Below are 13,308 nucleotides of genomic sequence, written 5' to 3' on the forward strand. Positions count from 1 at the left end.
TGTGGCTAAAAACCATAGCTGCTCACAGCAGGGAATACACAGTTTGTTTCCCATCTGACATTTCTCACTTGATTCACAAGAAGCAGCTCTCCTTGCAACTGTGAGTGGGGTAACACTGAACTGCTGGGGTAGTGTCATGCAAACAGTCACACTACATCTTGTATCTAGAATATATTCTAAGTTACCACAGCTCTGTTTCTAGAAATACTGTGCACTCTGTAAACTTATACTGAGCTACCAATACCCTGCTGTATTTGATTTCATTATGATGAAAAGCTACAAAAGTGTGGAAAAATTATGTTTCTCAGTTATCTCACTTCACGGGGTCTCTGTAGTTTCTCCACTGCAAGGTCAACGACTACTCTAACAGGCTCCCCCCTCTGAATCCAGGAATTTGTAAGCCAAAGGTTGCTTTTTGTAATAGGAGACGAAATAGACAAAGTATATGGTTTTCCACCTTTTTTTTTAATTTCTTAGTGTTTGACAGTAACCATGGAGAAAAAACATTATTAGAGTGCCAATAAGTTGTTGAATGCAGGGAAATAGGCATGGGGAGACATATATTTCCCCAAGGCATGCACTGCTTTTTCTATCCAACTGTCCCCATTGCCGTACTTGTCTCAGAACCTGTGTCTTGTCAGATGAGTCCATGCATTGCGATGATCTACCTTGTGACTTCTTTGAGTCTTACATGACCACTGATCTAGACTGAGATTTAGTGCCAACTGACATGTACACTGTGGAAAAAAACTATACATACGAGGCAACAATAGCTCCCTAAACCAAAGGATGTTTACTTTTTGAAACTTACTTTGTCTGGTTTAATTAAAATTATAGCAGTGTAATGAAGTTTGCCTTTGAATAAGCAGCCTCACTGAACAATTAGATCCCACTTTGAAGCTGGTTCCTCTTTGAACTGATGTGGGACCACATAACCTCCTGAGAACCCTTCCAACCTAACTTACTGTATGATTTGAGAAATGACTTTCCCCACTTAAGATGACAGTTTGTCCTTCCTCATGATGGGATTCTTGGCAAACATCTGTCAACAACATGGGGTTCGAGTCCTCCATGCTTCAGTCAGGGTATTATGCTGTTGCTCAATTATTGACCAGTCTCTTTTTGTTAGGCAGCATCACATTGGATGACCCTCTGCCTACAGATTTTTGAACATACGTAAAGAAAGGAGTTAACAGTTTGTGGCTGACAGACTTCAGCCAGTCTTTTACAAATTGAAACACAACCTGCATTTGTCTTAAAATCAGCCTGCCAATCCAGGTCTTGCCTCCATCGTATTCAAAAATTCACGTTCCTGCAATCTACTAGATACACTATACTAGTTTCTGATTTTATTATTTTTGTGACCTCAACTGTATGCAAGAGGATATGATTTAGGTAATTTTAGGAGCTGTATTCTGCCCCCCTCTACAACAGCTAAAAAATTAACACTGCCACCATATTTTAAAAAAAGAAGAAAAAAAGAAGAAAACATGCTCGAGCCAAGAGTGGCAAGAGAAATCCCACCGTTTTGAATGTGTTTCCTCTAAAGCTTCAGGCCCTCCCATCAATTAGTCTTTCCAGGGGAGCTGCAATATAAGTTCTTTGGCATTGCCACCCCAGAATACACAACACTGTTCCGTAAGCATGCAATTAGGTTACATCATTCATGCCTAGTTCATCAGAGCATTTCAAGATAAATGGCACAGGAAAAGGCCTTCCCACTACATTTGCTATTTTTGTGGAATCCACAAAAGAGTCCAAGGCTACAAAGCAGCTGGATACATTTATAATTTCTTACACCAGTTATTTAATCTCTACAGGATTTGAAAGGATTTTCACCTCCTTCGCTGTAACAACTGAAAAGCATGTGTATCCTTGTCTCAGCTCTCATGAATTACTGCATCAGGCACATGCAGCTTTTCAAGACTTGTTATAAGGGAATCTAAATCGGCGTTTACACAACAGCTTATATATGAGAATGTTAGGAAACTGAAGTAAATTCTCAAAGAAAAGGGAAGCTGTAGTGCATTTTTCAACAATTTTTTAAATATTTTTTAATACACTAACTCAATGGGGAGAATATTTACATGTAACACAAGATCAAGGTTTAAAACTCTCCTCTATAGGATTTGCTAAGAGGACATGAATACTGATCACACTTAGGAAAATCATGCACTACTTGGCAGGCTTTAAAGCCACTTTCACTTTCCCCATGGTATAATGAATATTTCCTGATTGTATACGAAGTTGAATAGCTGCTGCAGGGAAGTCTGACAAGCCAAGTGTTTAGCATGCTCATCTGGGACATGAGAGACAGACTGAAAATCCTTTTCCAAATCAGAGTCTTTGAAGAACGTCTCAGACACTGGGGTAAATAATTTCTGTAGTAAACCCAGTGAATATTTATCTATTCCCTGAAATAGCATAGGCACAAGAGTCACGGCAATCACCTCCAGCATTTTTTTTCAGCCTAGTGCCCAAGCAGCTAAATCTAGCTCACTCATATCCTGACAGTGCAGGTGTCCTTGGGTGCGTCCAGCTACCCACCTGTTCTCAACTTCAAGCAGTGGCAGATACGAAAATTACCTTAGCTTTAGATACCTACAGGAAGATCTGGTGCCTAAGGAGGTACTTGGAAGATGCTGATGGCCTTTAAGTAGGTATTACAGTAAGGACCATCAATATTTAACTGTGTGACTTGCTCACAGTCGTAAGTGGATAATTGTTGTGGACAAGAACCCTCTGCCTTCAGAGCCCAAAGGACTCTCCAATCACTAGACATAAAGCCCTGCTCCAATTACTAGACCTTCCCTCCATCATCATGTGCTATGTTAAAAAACCCCATACCTTTCAACTTTTGAAAGTCTGAAGAACTGGGGAAAAAAGAAAAGAAGTAGTGCTATAAGCAAGAATACAAAATTGCAAGTGATAAATTCTTACTGAAAATCAGAAGAAAAAAGAAACCCATGATACTGCATAAGTCTGTAAAATTGAAGTAGCATTCTCTGATTTCAGTTATTTTACTTTTTTTTTTTTTTTTTAACAGAACCATGTTTAATAACAACCAGATTTGGCCTTGTTCTCTTGCTCTTTGCCGTAAAACACACTTCAAAACATTTTAAAATCAACAGGTGTACTCATGGCACAGTAATTCTGTGAGAAAATGAAGCAGCTATTATAAGATCAATAACAGTTTACAAGGCACTTTGTGCGTTACTGCCTGCTTTATTAAAGAGAAAAGCAGCCCACACCCAATACTACTTATTTATCGTAGTCCCAAGAAAGATCCAGAGTATAGTCTCACAGTCCCACCCGAAGAGGAAGATCTGCAATTATGACCCGAACTGCAAACCCTACAGAGATTTTGACATTTGACAGAAGCCCAAGCTTTGATATGAAAGCAATGACTTTGTCTAGGTTTCACTATCTAAAATATACCACAAGAGGATAAAGGATGATTTTATGTGGTTAGAGAGAAGCCAGTAACTGTTTTCTGTATCTGCAGTATATATTTCACTGACTCAATTTTTTCACAGATGTTTGCATTTTAAAACAAAGTAACTAGCTTCTAATTCTAAGAAAATATATTATAGTTTTTAGAGCCAGCTCCATTCCAGATATTAGTGAAACCTGGTTTGTTTAACAATTACAAAATCATCTAGATCTACTAGTACTTATTCCACAAAAACTACAAAACTCAATGTAAGAAATAGCAATGCTACTAAATGCAGCAAAGGCTAAACAATTTGGCCTTTGCATTCACGGTTTGGTCTCCTACACCAGGCAGAGCCAGGTGTCTTCCAGTAAGCTGACACATGGTACCAGCTGCAAAGACTAGTGGTGAACAGTAATTTGATCCACTACCTGCTATTCTAGTCTGTTAGGCTGCAAATTCATGCAGAAAAATCCAGTTCCCACTCCAGCAAACAATGTTAAATTATCCATGAGACTGAGTCCTTCCATTCCTGCATCCACTAAGAAGAAAGGGCATGAACATCTGTCCTCTGCTTCTTTCTGGGCAGTATTAAGAAGTGATGGTTATTTGCCTTTATTTGATATTTTTTTTTTAGACACAAGCTGAGAATAAGACACAAGAGGATTCTGTACTGAAGAACTGTCATGAGTTGAAGTAGAAACAATACTTTTGGGGGGAGTGGGGGTTTAATATTAGACACGAATGCTTAGTCTGGCAATATGTGTTTTACAGGCAAGACACTGAGTACATTTCAGGTTCCTTTTTAATCTTCCCCAGAAAACTGAAAGAATTATTTTTTCTGAGGATTATAATGAAATATCTGATAAACTCTTTCAGCCCAAGGAGATAATTTGTGGAAACGAAAGACTTAGTGTGAAAATCTCCTGAGCTGAAAGAAACTGTATAGGACAGAATCTGAAGATGGAACAAGCCTAGAGGACAATGGCCTGAAGCACCTTTGCAGTTGTTTGTTTACTGTGTTTCCTTTCTCAAGTTTTGTTAATGTAATTTGAAAAGGGCAAGTATGATATAAACAAAAAATTCAAGTTTTCCTACATTTGGCTCATACTTACAATGCTTTCTAAGAGAGAAAACTCACCTATATCTCCTGTAATGCAAGACTTTCTCCTTTTTTGACAACTATAAGGTGGCAGACAAGGCTAATGAGGCTTTAGAACCAGCCATTCATTACAGAAAGACAGCAAAGGCAAAATAAAAGTAGTGTAACAACGATATTTTCCATGAGGTGTCAGCAGAAGTATCTGAACATATTGCAAAAGCCTTTTAAGTGCTTTTTCAGGTTGCTAAGCAAGAGCAGAGGAACAAATTTCACATGTCTGCCGTAAATAACCTTTCATAGTTTATCTTTCAGTTGCTCAGCATTCAAAGTGGTGTTATGGCTCCCTTCCTCTTTCCCTCTCCAACTTCCACATGTGCTACTGGAATTCTGGGCTGCTCTTCCCTTCGCCTCCCTCCCCTGACAGCCCTTTTCAAAATGTAACTGATCTTCAATTTGCTAGCTTTAAGTTTCTAGCACCCTGTAACCTGGAAAAAAAATCATGTCAAATATTCATATAATTGAGAGTATTCAGATTTATCCAATGTCTCCTAGGACAACTGGGTGCTTAACTGTGGATTCTAGCTTCATGAGAATATAACAGGATAAGCAATGTAACACAGAATAAGCAGGTGTTGCACGGACAGTCAGAATGACCAAGAGTATGTTGTCCTTCAAGAATACGGTTAACATATTTAAGCCAGCCAACATTATACTTACTCAGTAATGTGATCTTGTATTTTCACTACATGATTTTTATATTTATTGTCCAACAACATGCATGATATTCTAAACCTTAAATATATGTATATATGTGGCTAGATTCTATAGGACAAAATAACAGGATTAGAAATGGTTAAATATGTAACTTCAGTCCTGAGAAATAACATGAGCTTTTATGTGCTTCTTGGTTATCTGCTAAAGACTGTTGAACATACATTTTCAAGATAATCATTATGCTTGAAATCAAGTTAAAGAAGCATGAAATCTACTACATGGAAGGGATTACAATTACACTACAGCCTGAAAAATGAGTTTATACGAGATTTTTCTATAGTCATATTTCAACTAATCAGTGTTTCACAGGGACAAGAAAATATTTGAATACAAGAACAATAGACTCTTAAGCTTCTGCTTCATATTTCAAGTTTGACTGCATCCCTAGATGACAGCATTCAGGAAAAGGTAACAAGCTGGTATTAAAAACAACCCAAGAAAAAACGTACAAATTCAACATCTCCAAAAATCCACCATCTTGCAATAACAAAGGTCAGTTGTCTCCCATTTCTTAAGTCTCACATCCAAATTTATTTTGATGGCAGTTATATCAACATATAGCTGACTGGTGAAGACTACTGTTAAGTCTTTAATTATCAACTCTGTATCTTGCTCAGCTGGAATGCAGAGCTACCAGTGGGAATGCAGGTCGCACAGGTAGTTCCCATTTTTCTTTTTCTTAAGTTTAATATATAATGTCAATGGGAAATTTTATTCCTGATGAAAATGTGAAGCAGAAATGTGAAGCAACGTGAATCAATGATTTGACCAGCCCCACATGTGAACAGAACTCTACAGCAAACTGTAGCTCCTCAGCACAAACCAGAAGTTTAATTACATAGTTCCTTGAAGAAAATCAGTGACTTTTTTCTTAAATGTGCACATGAACAGCAATATCATACATTTTCATCCAATAGAAGTATTTTCCTCTATGTGAAAAGAATATTTATTTCTTAGACATTGATCCTTCTTAAAATAGAGCCACTTCATTTGCAAACTAAAGGAAACCCTAAGAATGCAAACAGAATGTGGCAACTTACTCACCTGCATTGGAGCCTGTCAAGTTGTAACGTGCATTCAGCTTTTTAATAATATTTTCATGTATCTGATACCAGTCACTCTCTGTGTTGCACCTAGAAAAATGATAATTTTCTTAACTCTGAAATAGGAACACACGTTTTTCAGATTGGCTTCACCAAATCCCTACACAAATCCTCTTTTGTTCATGAAACTAGTAATACAACAGGAGCTAATAAAGCCCCACAAAACTGCCTGTGTCTCAATGGAAAGGGTTAGAGTGTTCTTACCATTTGAAAAGGGCACCATGGAAATACCTGCTTCATGTGGCAAAGGGTGGGAGAAAGAGATAAGCAATTATACTCAGGAACTCAGCCGTGACCAAGTTCATCATCTGTATAGATCTATCCTTCAGCACTAAACCACACAGAAATCTATCTTGTGACACTCAAGAAGAGACGCAGGACACAGAGTTGGTCTTAGCAGACAGAAAAATTGGTGCTGCACATTTCAGATTTATTTAAAACAGGACGTGATCTTCAGGAGGTACTTGATGAAAGAACAAATTAAGTTTCAGTATACATTTAGAAAATAGTTGCTTTTCCATAAGGAAAAATTGACCATGTTCTAATCACCACTTTTCATGGTGTAGACTGGATTTAGTCTTAGCATCAAATCTGGTTTTGAGCAGCATTTCTTCTTCCATTGCTTTTGTTATTTTAAAATAAACAGGCAAGATTAAAAAAAAATATAATAGGCAGATAAATCTAACAATTTGTTAGCCAACAACAAACACTTCTCTGACTTTGGTGTCTTGGGAGTCTAAATAAGAGCCAGCCCACACATCCACTGCCACACTAAATTGCTTTTCTGCAGCACTGATGCCAGCAGCTATAATTCAGCACAGAGGGATACAGAGGAGAAGAGAAAGGCTGCCTGAAAGAATTCCATGCCTTCAAGATTTGAGTGCTAACCCCGTGAATGACAGAACTTCCTCATGTGCATGATGTGTCCCAGGTTTATATACTTAGAACAGACCACTCCACAGAAGTGTTCTCACTATAGTGTTCAAGGTAAGCAGGAAATTACATACACTGTGTTGCTATAACTAGAAAATTGAACTTTCTTTCAATTACTATCAGCCAAAATCCACTATTTAATTAACCAATCATTTTAAAATCTATATAACTGCTTCAATTCACAAACAGATACTCTGACTGCTTTTTTCTGTAGTTATAAAATACTTCCACTAGCTGCCTAGGCAGCACAGCATTTAAATAAATCCTAAGAGCACTTCATGATGCTATAAAAAGAGAGCTCCAGAAGCTCTTACAAGGATGCAAAATGCACTGAAATATACAGAAAACTAAAAGGATGTAACCTTTATCTTTAATATTATGCCACTTTATAAACACATCTGTAGAACTAGCAAAAATTTCCAAACTCTAACAAAAAAAAATTAGCTACTACACTTTTTTTGCAGAATGGAGCTACAGCTATTTGCTTGCACTGCATTTAACACCACTGCTTCTGATGCACACTGACTGTAAGAAACTTCTAAAAATTAAGAAAAAAACATTCCTTACATGTATACTTTTAAGACGAGGTCATCCTTTGAATCTCCTGCCAACAAATCTGCAATGCTAAGGACTGCACAGCCAAAGGGTCTTCTGTATTGTACGTTGCAGGCATTTTTCTTCTCTCCAGCTCCCATTCGTCCTGCCAAACAAAAATATATTTTTGATGCATAATCCATGGAACTGTCTCTCTTAAAAGCACAGAAGGGAGGCAGAGGGTAATCCAGCTCACTATGGTGACAGGTCTAAGTAGACTACGCCAAGTGTACTCATTGTAAATCTGGTCCATCTTTAGACTACCTTAGGGTAACAAACAGGAGAGGAAGTCCACTAAATATGTAGTGATCTTGAAAGGTCTTAGACCAGAGGTACTGCTCATCCTCTCATGACACCCACTCAAACAACACTTTCTGATACTCAGAAATAGCATTCATGACACCATCAAATTAAATTTAGAGTTCAGACATGACAGAGCGTTCAATATTTGCTGTCCACTAAGAATTCTTTTACTGTGGTTGTTGCTAACTGTGATTTATACAGAAGGTGTTTTGATTGAGCCATTACAGTTTAGTAGTCAAACGCTGTTTCCAAATAGGCAACTGGTTAGCAAGGGAATAAGCAGCCAGCTGCAGAAAAATCAAGTAGAGATGAAACATGGGGAGGAAAGATGACAAAGGGCAGCAGAATTTATGATAAGGAAAGAAAGAAGACAGCCAAGGAAAACAGATCTGAAAAAAATATTTTTCCTAGCCTTTTGTATTTGATTTAAATACAATTGATCAATCTTCTTGCTGCATTCCTGGCATTTGAAACTGGCCCCTTTCTAACCATTTTATTCAATTGTACGCTGGTAGCTATGTATCTTTCCCACGAAGTCTTAAATTCTGACAAGAAAAGCCTATGGTTGCAGTCACTGCAGGGCAATGCCTCCTCCAAATATTTCTATGCATCGCAGGGCTAGAAGAGTAATCGTTCATTTTCACACTATGCAGCATATAAATCTTATTTCCACTTTTTAATCTTTCAATGGTTCATTTACAAACTTGACTGAGATTTTAAAACAATACAATAGGAAAATTTTTACCCCTTATTTAAAGCTTTTATTCTTACAAAATATACTTCCATTATATCAGCTCATTATGCCTTTTTCCAATGCTTGCTAATAAAAGCAAAACACGGCATTCTGAAATTCTGATGAAACACTACAGCAGCACAAAAATGCAAGGAAAAACTATTCCTCAAAGCTGTAAATTAGTGTTTACTTTATAACAAGTTGTTTCCAAACTCAGTACAAGTTAAAGCAACTGTATTTCAAACCAAAATATTTTCAAAAAATAGGAAGAAAAGTAATACTTAGGGCTTCACCGATGCAACAACAGAGACAGTTTACAGAGAAAACAGTGTATCTAAAGAGTTCAGAAGCAGACCCAAAGATTACTGTTTCACATCTGTAAGCCAAAAGGTAACTTCTTGAAATACCTAACACAAGTGTACACTTCTCTTCCACTTTGTTTTAGAGGACTTGATACCCATCTATAGCATCAGGGATTAAAATTATTACGATACCTTCTCCACTTCTTTCCCTCTTTCCCTTTTTAAAGGGCTCAGGTGGAATACAAAATTCATCTGAACAATTTCACATATACATCAGATAAAATATACTAGTTATGTACACTAAATTTCCAGGCAAGTTTTTCTATGAAAAAAGGATGCTTGAAATTACTCTTTGGAACAAGAATGGACTCTCCAATGACAATTCCATCATCTTAACACCGTTCATATTTGACATTTTCCTTTTGTTTTCTGTAACAAAATACCCTGCATCTAAACTCGGTTAGCAGTACACTTGAAAAACAACACAAAACGATGCTGAGAAATCCATAGCAATTTTTGCATCAAAACCCAGCCATTTTCTTTTCAAAAGATTTATTCCAAGGCCTAGCTAATCTAACAAATCCCAAAGCTGACCCCAAGCAGATTTATTTACTGCCATATGTTTAACAAATGTAAGATTTCTACTCACAGATAATTATACCTACCTATTCGGATAATGTGCACAGTGATATAGATGTCCTTCCTGAGTTCACTGCTACCCAAATCCTGTGTAAAAACAGAACCTCATTATTTCTGACTCCTGATTAAAATGTGACACTTAAAGAGATCTTTACACACCGCTTTCACTGACAGTGAAAGTGATTAATGAACAGGGAGTTCATTTATACAGCATTAACAAATTATCGCTTTAACACTTTAAATTGGTGGTCATATACTCAAAACGACTGTCCTAAAATATGGCGGGCTAGAATATGCCATACTGCATCAAAATCAGTGGACAGACATAAGATACTCACTGCATGCCTTAAACAGCAGTGATATGTTTGTGCAATTCCAAATATTCTGAAAGTACAGGCAGCATTACACAAACAATGTTTTGGGTGTAAAAAGCACAAGGAGGAAAGCTAACTGGTCCTTGTTTCAGGGAGAAAGACTGGCATATATGCCCATGCGGACGCTTATATGAGTGCCTGCATACTGCCAGAAAACATTCAGTTTGGGAGTTCAGCAATACACCTCAACCAGCCTTTAGAACTGATGATCAGAACACTGTACATACAAGCTTAGGGAGTAGTTCTGAGTCAACCACAGAATAACAATTTAATTCAACTTGATTTTCAATACCCAGCACAATAACGATTGAGAACAGCAAGAACTCACCACAAAGAGAGAACAGTGTCTTTCAGGCTTTTCTGGACATTTTGGCAAACCATTTCTATTCAGTCTTAAAAAAAATCTTTCACTGTAAGAAAACACATATGACAGATATGTTGAACAACACTACAGCAAAACAGATATCATCTTGATTTTATTTCCATATGTAACCTTTCTCGAGATACAAATGATGAAATACTTTGTTTCTAAGTCTCAGCCATATCAATTAAAAAAAAAAAGAGAGACTAGTGAAGAGTGGTAATTTACTTATCATCCAAAAAAATTACTAAAAACTCAATACAAAACAGAAGATTGATTGTCATGTGGAAGAATGATATTGTATATCCCAGTACACAGAGAAATACAAGCAATAAAACCCATTTATCATAGCACTGAAATTAGATGCATAGTACGTTGGCATCAATTCCTGCTAAACAAATGTCAACATTGCCACGCTTGTGTTCAACCAATATTCTTTTTCATAGAGAGGAAGATGATCCCAGGGGACATTTGTCCTACTTAATTCTATCAAAATCTCTCAACTACAGTACACTGATTTTAGCAGTCTTTTAAGAATCCTGGAACTTCCAGCAAGGTAAATTTCATTTTCAGAATTCTGTTTTGCAATCTACTGCAGAGTGTTAAATGCTGCAGCTGATAAAAATTCTCCGTGGTATTAGTACTTATTTCAGATTAGAAAAGGGCATAAGATCCCACTGAAAGAGAAATTGCTTTTTGAAACATTCCTATTTGACAGTAGGTCCATTATGGATAATCTCTGAGCAAACTTGGCAATTCACACATGAGAAGTTTATGAAAAACCAAACTTTCCATGCTTTTGATATTTTTTTCCAAGATACAGCTTCATAGGAAATGTAACAAACATATTTCTGCAGTTAGAGATGTGGAAGATGGGAAAAGCAAAGAAGTAAAAGTGTTACATATGTTGCTCTCCGCTCTCTCACCCCCAGCTGGTCAGATATTTGAGTCAGAATGCCCTGTAATGGTCAAATCGGAAACAAAATTTCCCAAGTGCAACTAGTTTTTTTCTCAGCCTTATCCACCTCTTCTGCTTATCCCAGAGGGTAAACATGGTTTACCACTGCTCTATACCATCCACAGCTTTTCAAAAATGCAGCTGGAAAATCACTAGGAATATGCTGGATAAGATCCAACTCGGAGACTAATTAAATCTTTATTGCACCAGTATTTGCCTTGTAGAAAATCTGCATTGATCATTCACAGAATCATTCATTCACATTGAAAGGGACCTCAAAAGGCCTCTAAGTCTAACCTCCTGCTCGAAGCAGGGTCAGCTGTAAGGCAAGATGAGCTTGCTCAGAGCTTTAGCCAGTCAGGTCTTGAAAACCTTCAGTTATGGAGACCACACAGTCACTCTGGAAAGCCTATTCCAGTGTCCGGCTGTCCTCATTTTTTTTTTTTTTTTTTTAATATCCAGATGGATCTTCTCTTATTTCAATTTATACCCATTGTCTCCCATTATCCCACCATGCACTACTGATGTTACTGATCTTCGTGTAGGTACAAGGTACAGGCTTCCCTCAAAACTGCTTCTTCTCCAGCCTGAAGAGGTCCCACTGCCTCTGCCTGACCTCCCAGGGCAGGAGCTCCTGCTCACAAACAACATGAGACCCTCCTGCTGAACTCACTTCAGTTCATCAGTATTGGTCTCGTATGGAGGATCCCAACAGGCAGTGTCTAACCAGTGCTGCGCAGTAGATGATTGCTTCGCTTAAGCAACTTTCCATGCTCTTGGTGGCACAGCCCAGGATGCTGTTACACTCAAGAGGACATTTCTTAGGAATTATGTCTGGAGAACGCTTTATTTTTTATGTGCCAGCTATCTAGGCTGAACGTACAAAAGCTTAGAATTTTTTATTATGATTATTTGAAAACATTTGTGCAATCTTCAGCTATGCAGCCTTTTTATCAGACAACATAAAAGGTAGAACCTAAGAATAGCAGAGTTGAACTCAAATACCTTAAAGCGTGAAAATGCTATTTTCTCAGAAATATCTATGTTTCATGATACCGTCAACTTCTCCAGCTTAGGTCTCCATAGAAACTTTAAAACTGAGTTTTAAAGACTGTTTATGCGAGTATATTTTTACAGAGAAACAAGTTGGTATTTTGCTGTTGATTTAAAAATGGTTTTCAAATAATTTTGCCCTTTCATTTAAATTTAACTCATTTGCAGTATGAGAAAATACAGCAGAAAAAAGTGCAGAGCTTTCTTTATAGGTCTCACACAAAGTTAGTGTACATTGAGCAAGAATTAGTACTTGTATTACCAAAGCAGCTAAAGCTTTAAGACCCCATTATGTTGGGCACCACACAAAACTGAATAAAAAGAAAAAAAAGTCTCTGTTCCAGCAGTAACAATACAGCTTTTGTGCACTGAAGCCTGCAGTGCACTGGTATGCATCAATACAAGTTTGGCCAATACAAGGTGGTTCTAAATTTTACCACCTTGTCTTCAGTCTGTAGAACTATTTAAAAGTAATACACACGTACACACCACATTTCACTACATCTCTCTTTTTTCTTTAAAGCAACCACCAGACATGTTGGGTCAAAGAAAAATATCATTCAATAAGAAACTGTCTTGCTGTGGATAAACTATCTGCATAGTTTACCTATGAAACTGGCAAATACTGACTTTAACTGGGAGTGTA

The 13,308-nt window shown here is 37.3% G+C and overlaps 1 protein-coding gene across 4 annotated transcripts in view; it reads right to left on the minus strand.

Annotated features, from left to right (window-relative positions):
- The window catches only part of DOCK4 (dedicator of cytokinesis 4), a 256,201-nt gene that overhangs the window by 120,673 nt on the left and 122,220 nt on the right, over window positions 1–13,308 (minus strand). For all 4 annotated transcript variants that reach the window (XM_055807173.1, XM_055807174.1, XM_055807171.1 and 1 more), the window contains exons 9-12: window positions 10,619–10,700; window positions 9,943–10,003; window positions 7,913–8,045; window positions 6,354–6,442 (exon numbers count right to left, since the gene is read on the minus strand). In XM_055807173.1, coding sequence (XP_055663148.1) covers window positions 6,354–6,442; window positions 7,913–8,045; window positions 9,943–10,003; window positions 10,619–10,700 — 365 coding nt within the window. The remainder of the gene's footprint in view (window positions 1–6,353; window positions 6,443–7,912; window positions 8,046–9,942; window positions 10,004–10,618; window positions 10,701–13,308) is intronic.

Source organism: Falco peregrinus, chromosome 6 (genome assembly GCF_023634155.1).
Source record: "Falco peregrinus isolate bFalPer1 chromosome 6, bFalPer1.pri, whole genome shotgun sequence".
In the NCBI taxonomy this organism is placed as follows: domain Eukaryota; kingdom Metazoa; phylum Chordata; class Aves; order Falconiformes; family Falconidae; genus Falco; species Falco peregrinus.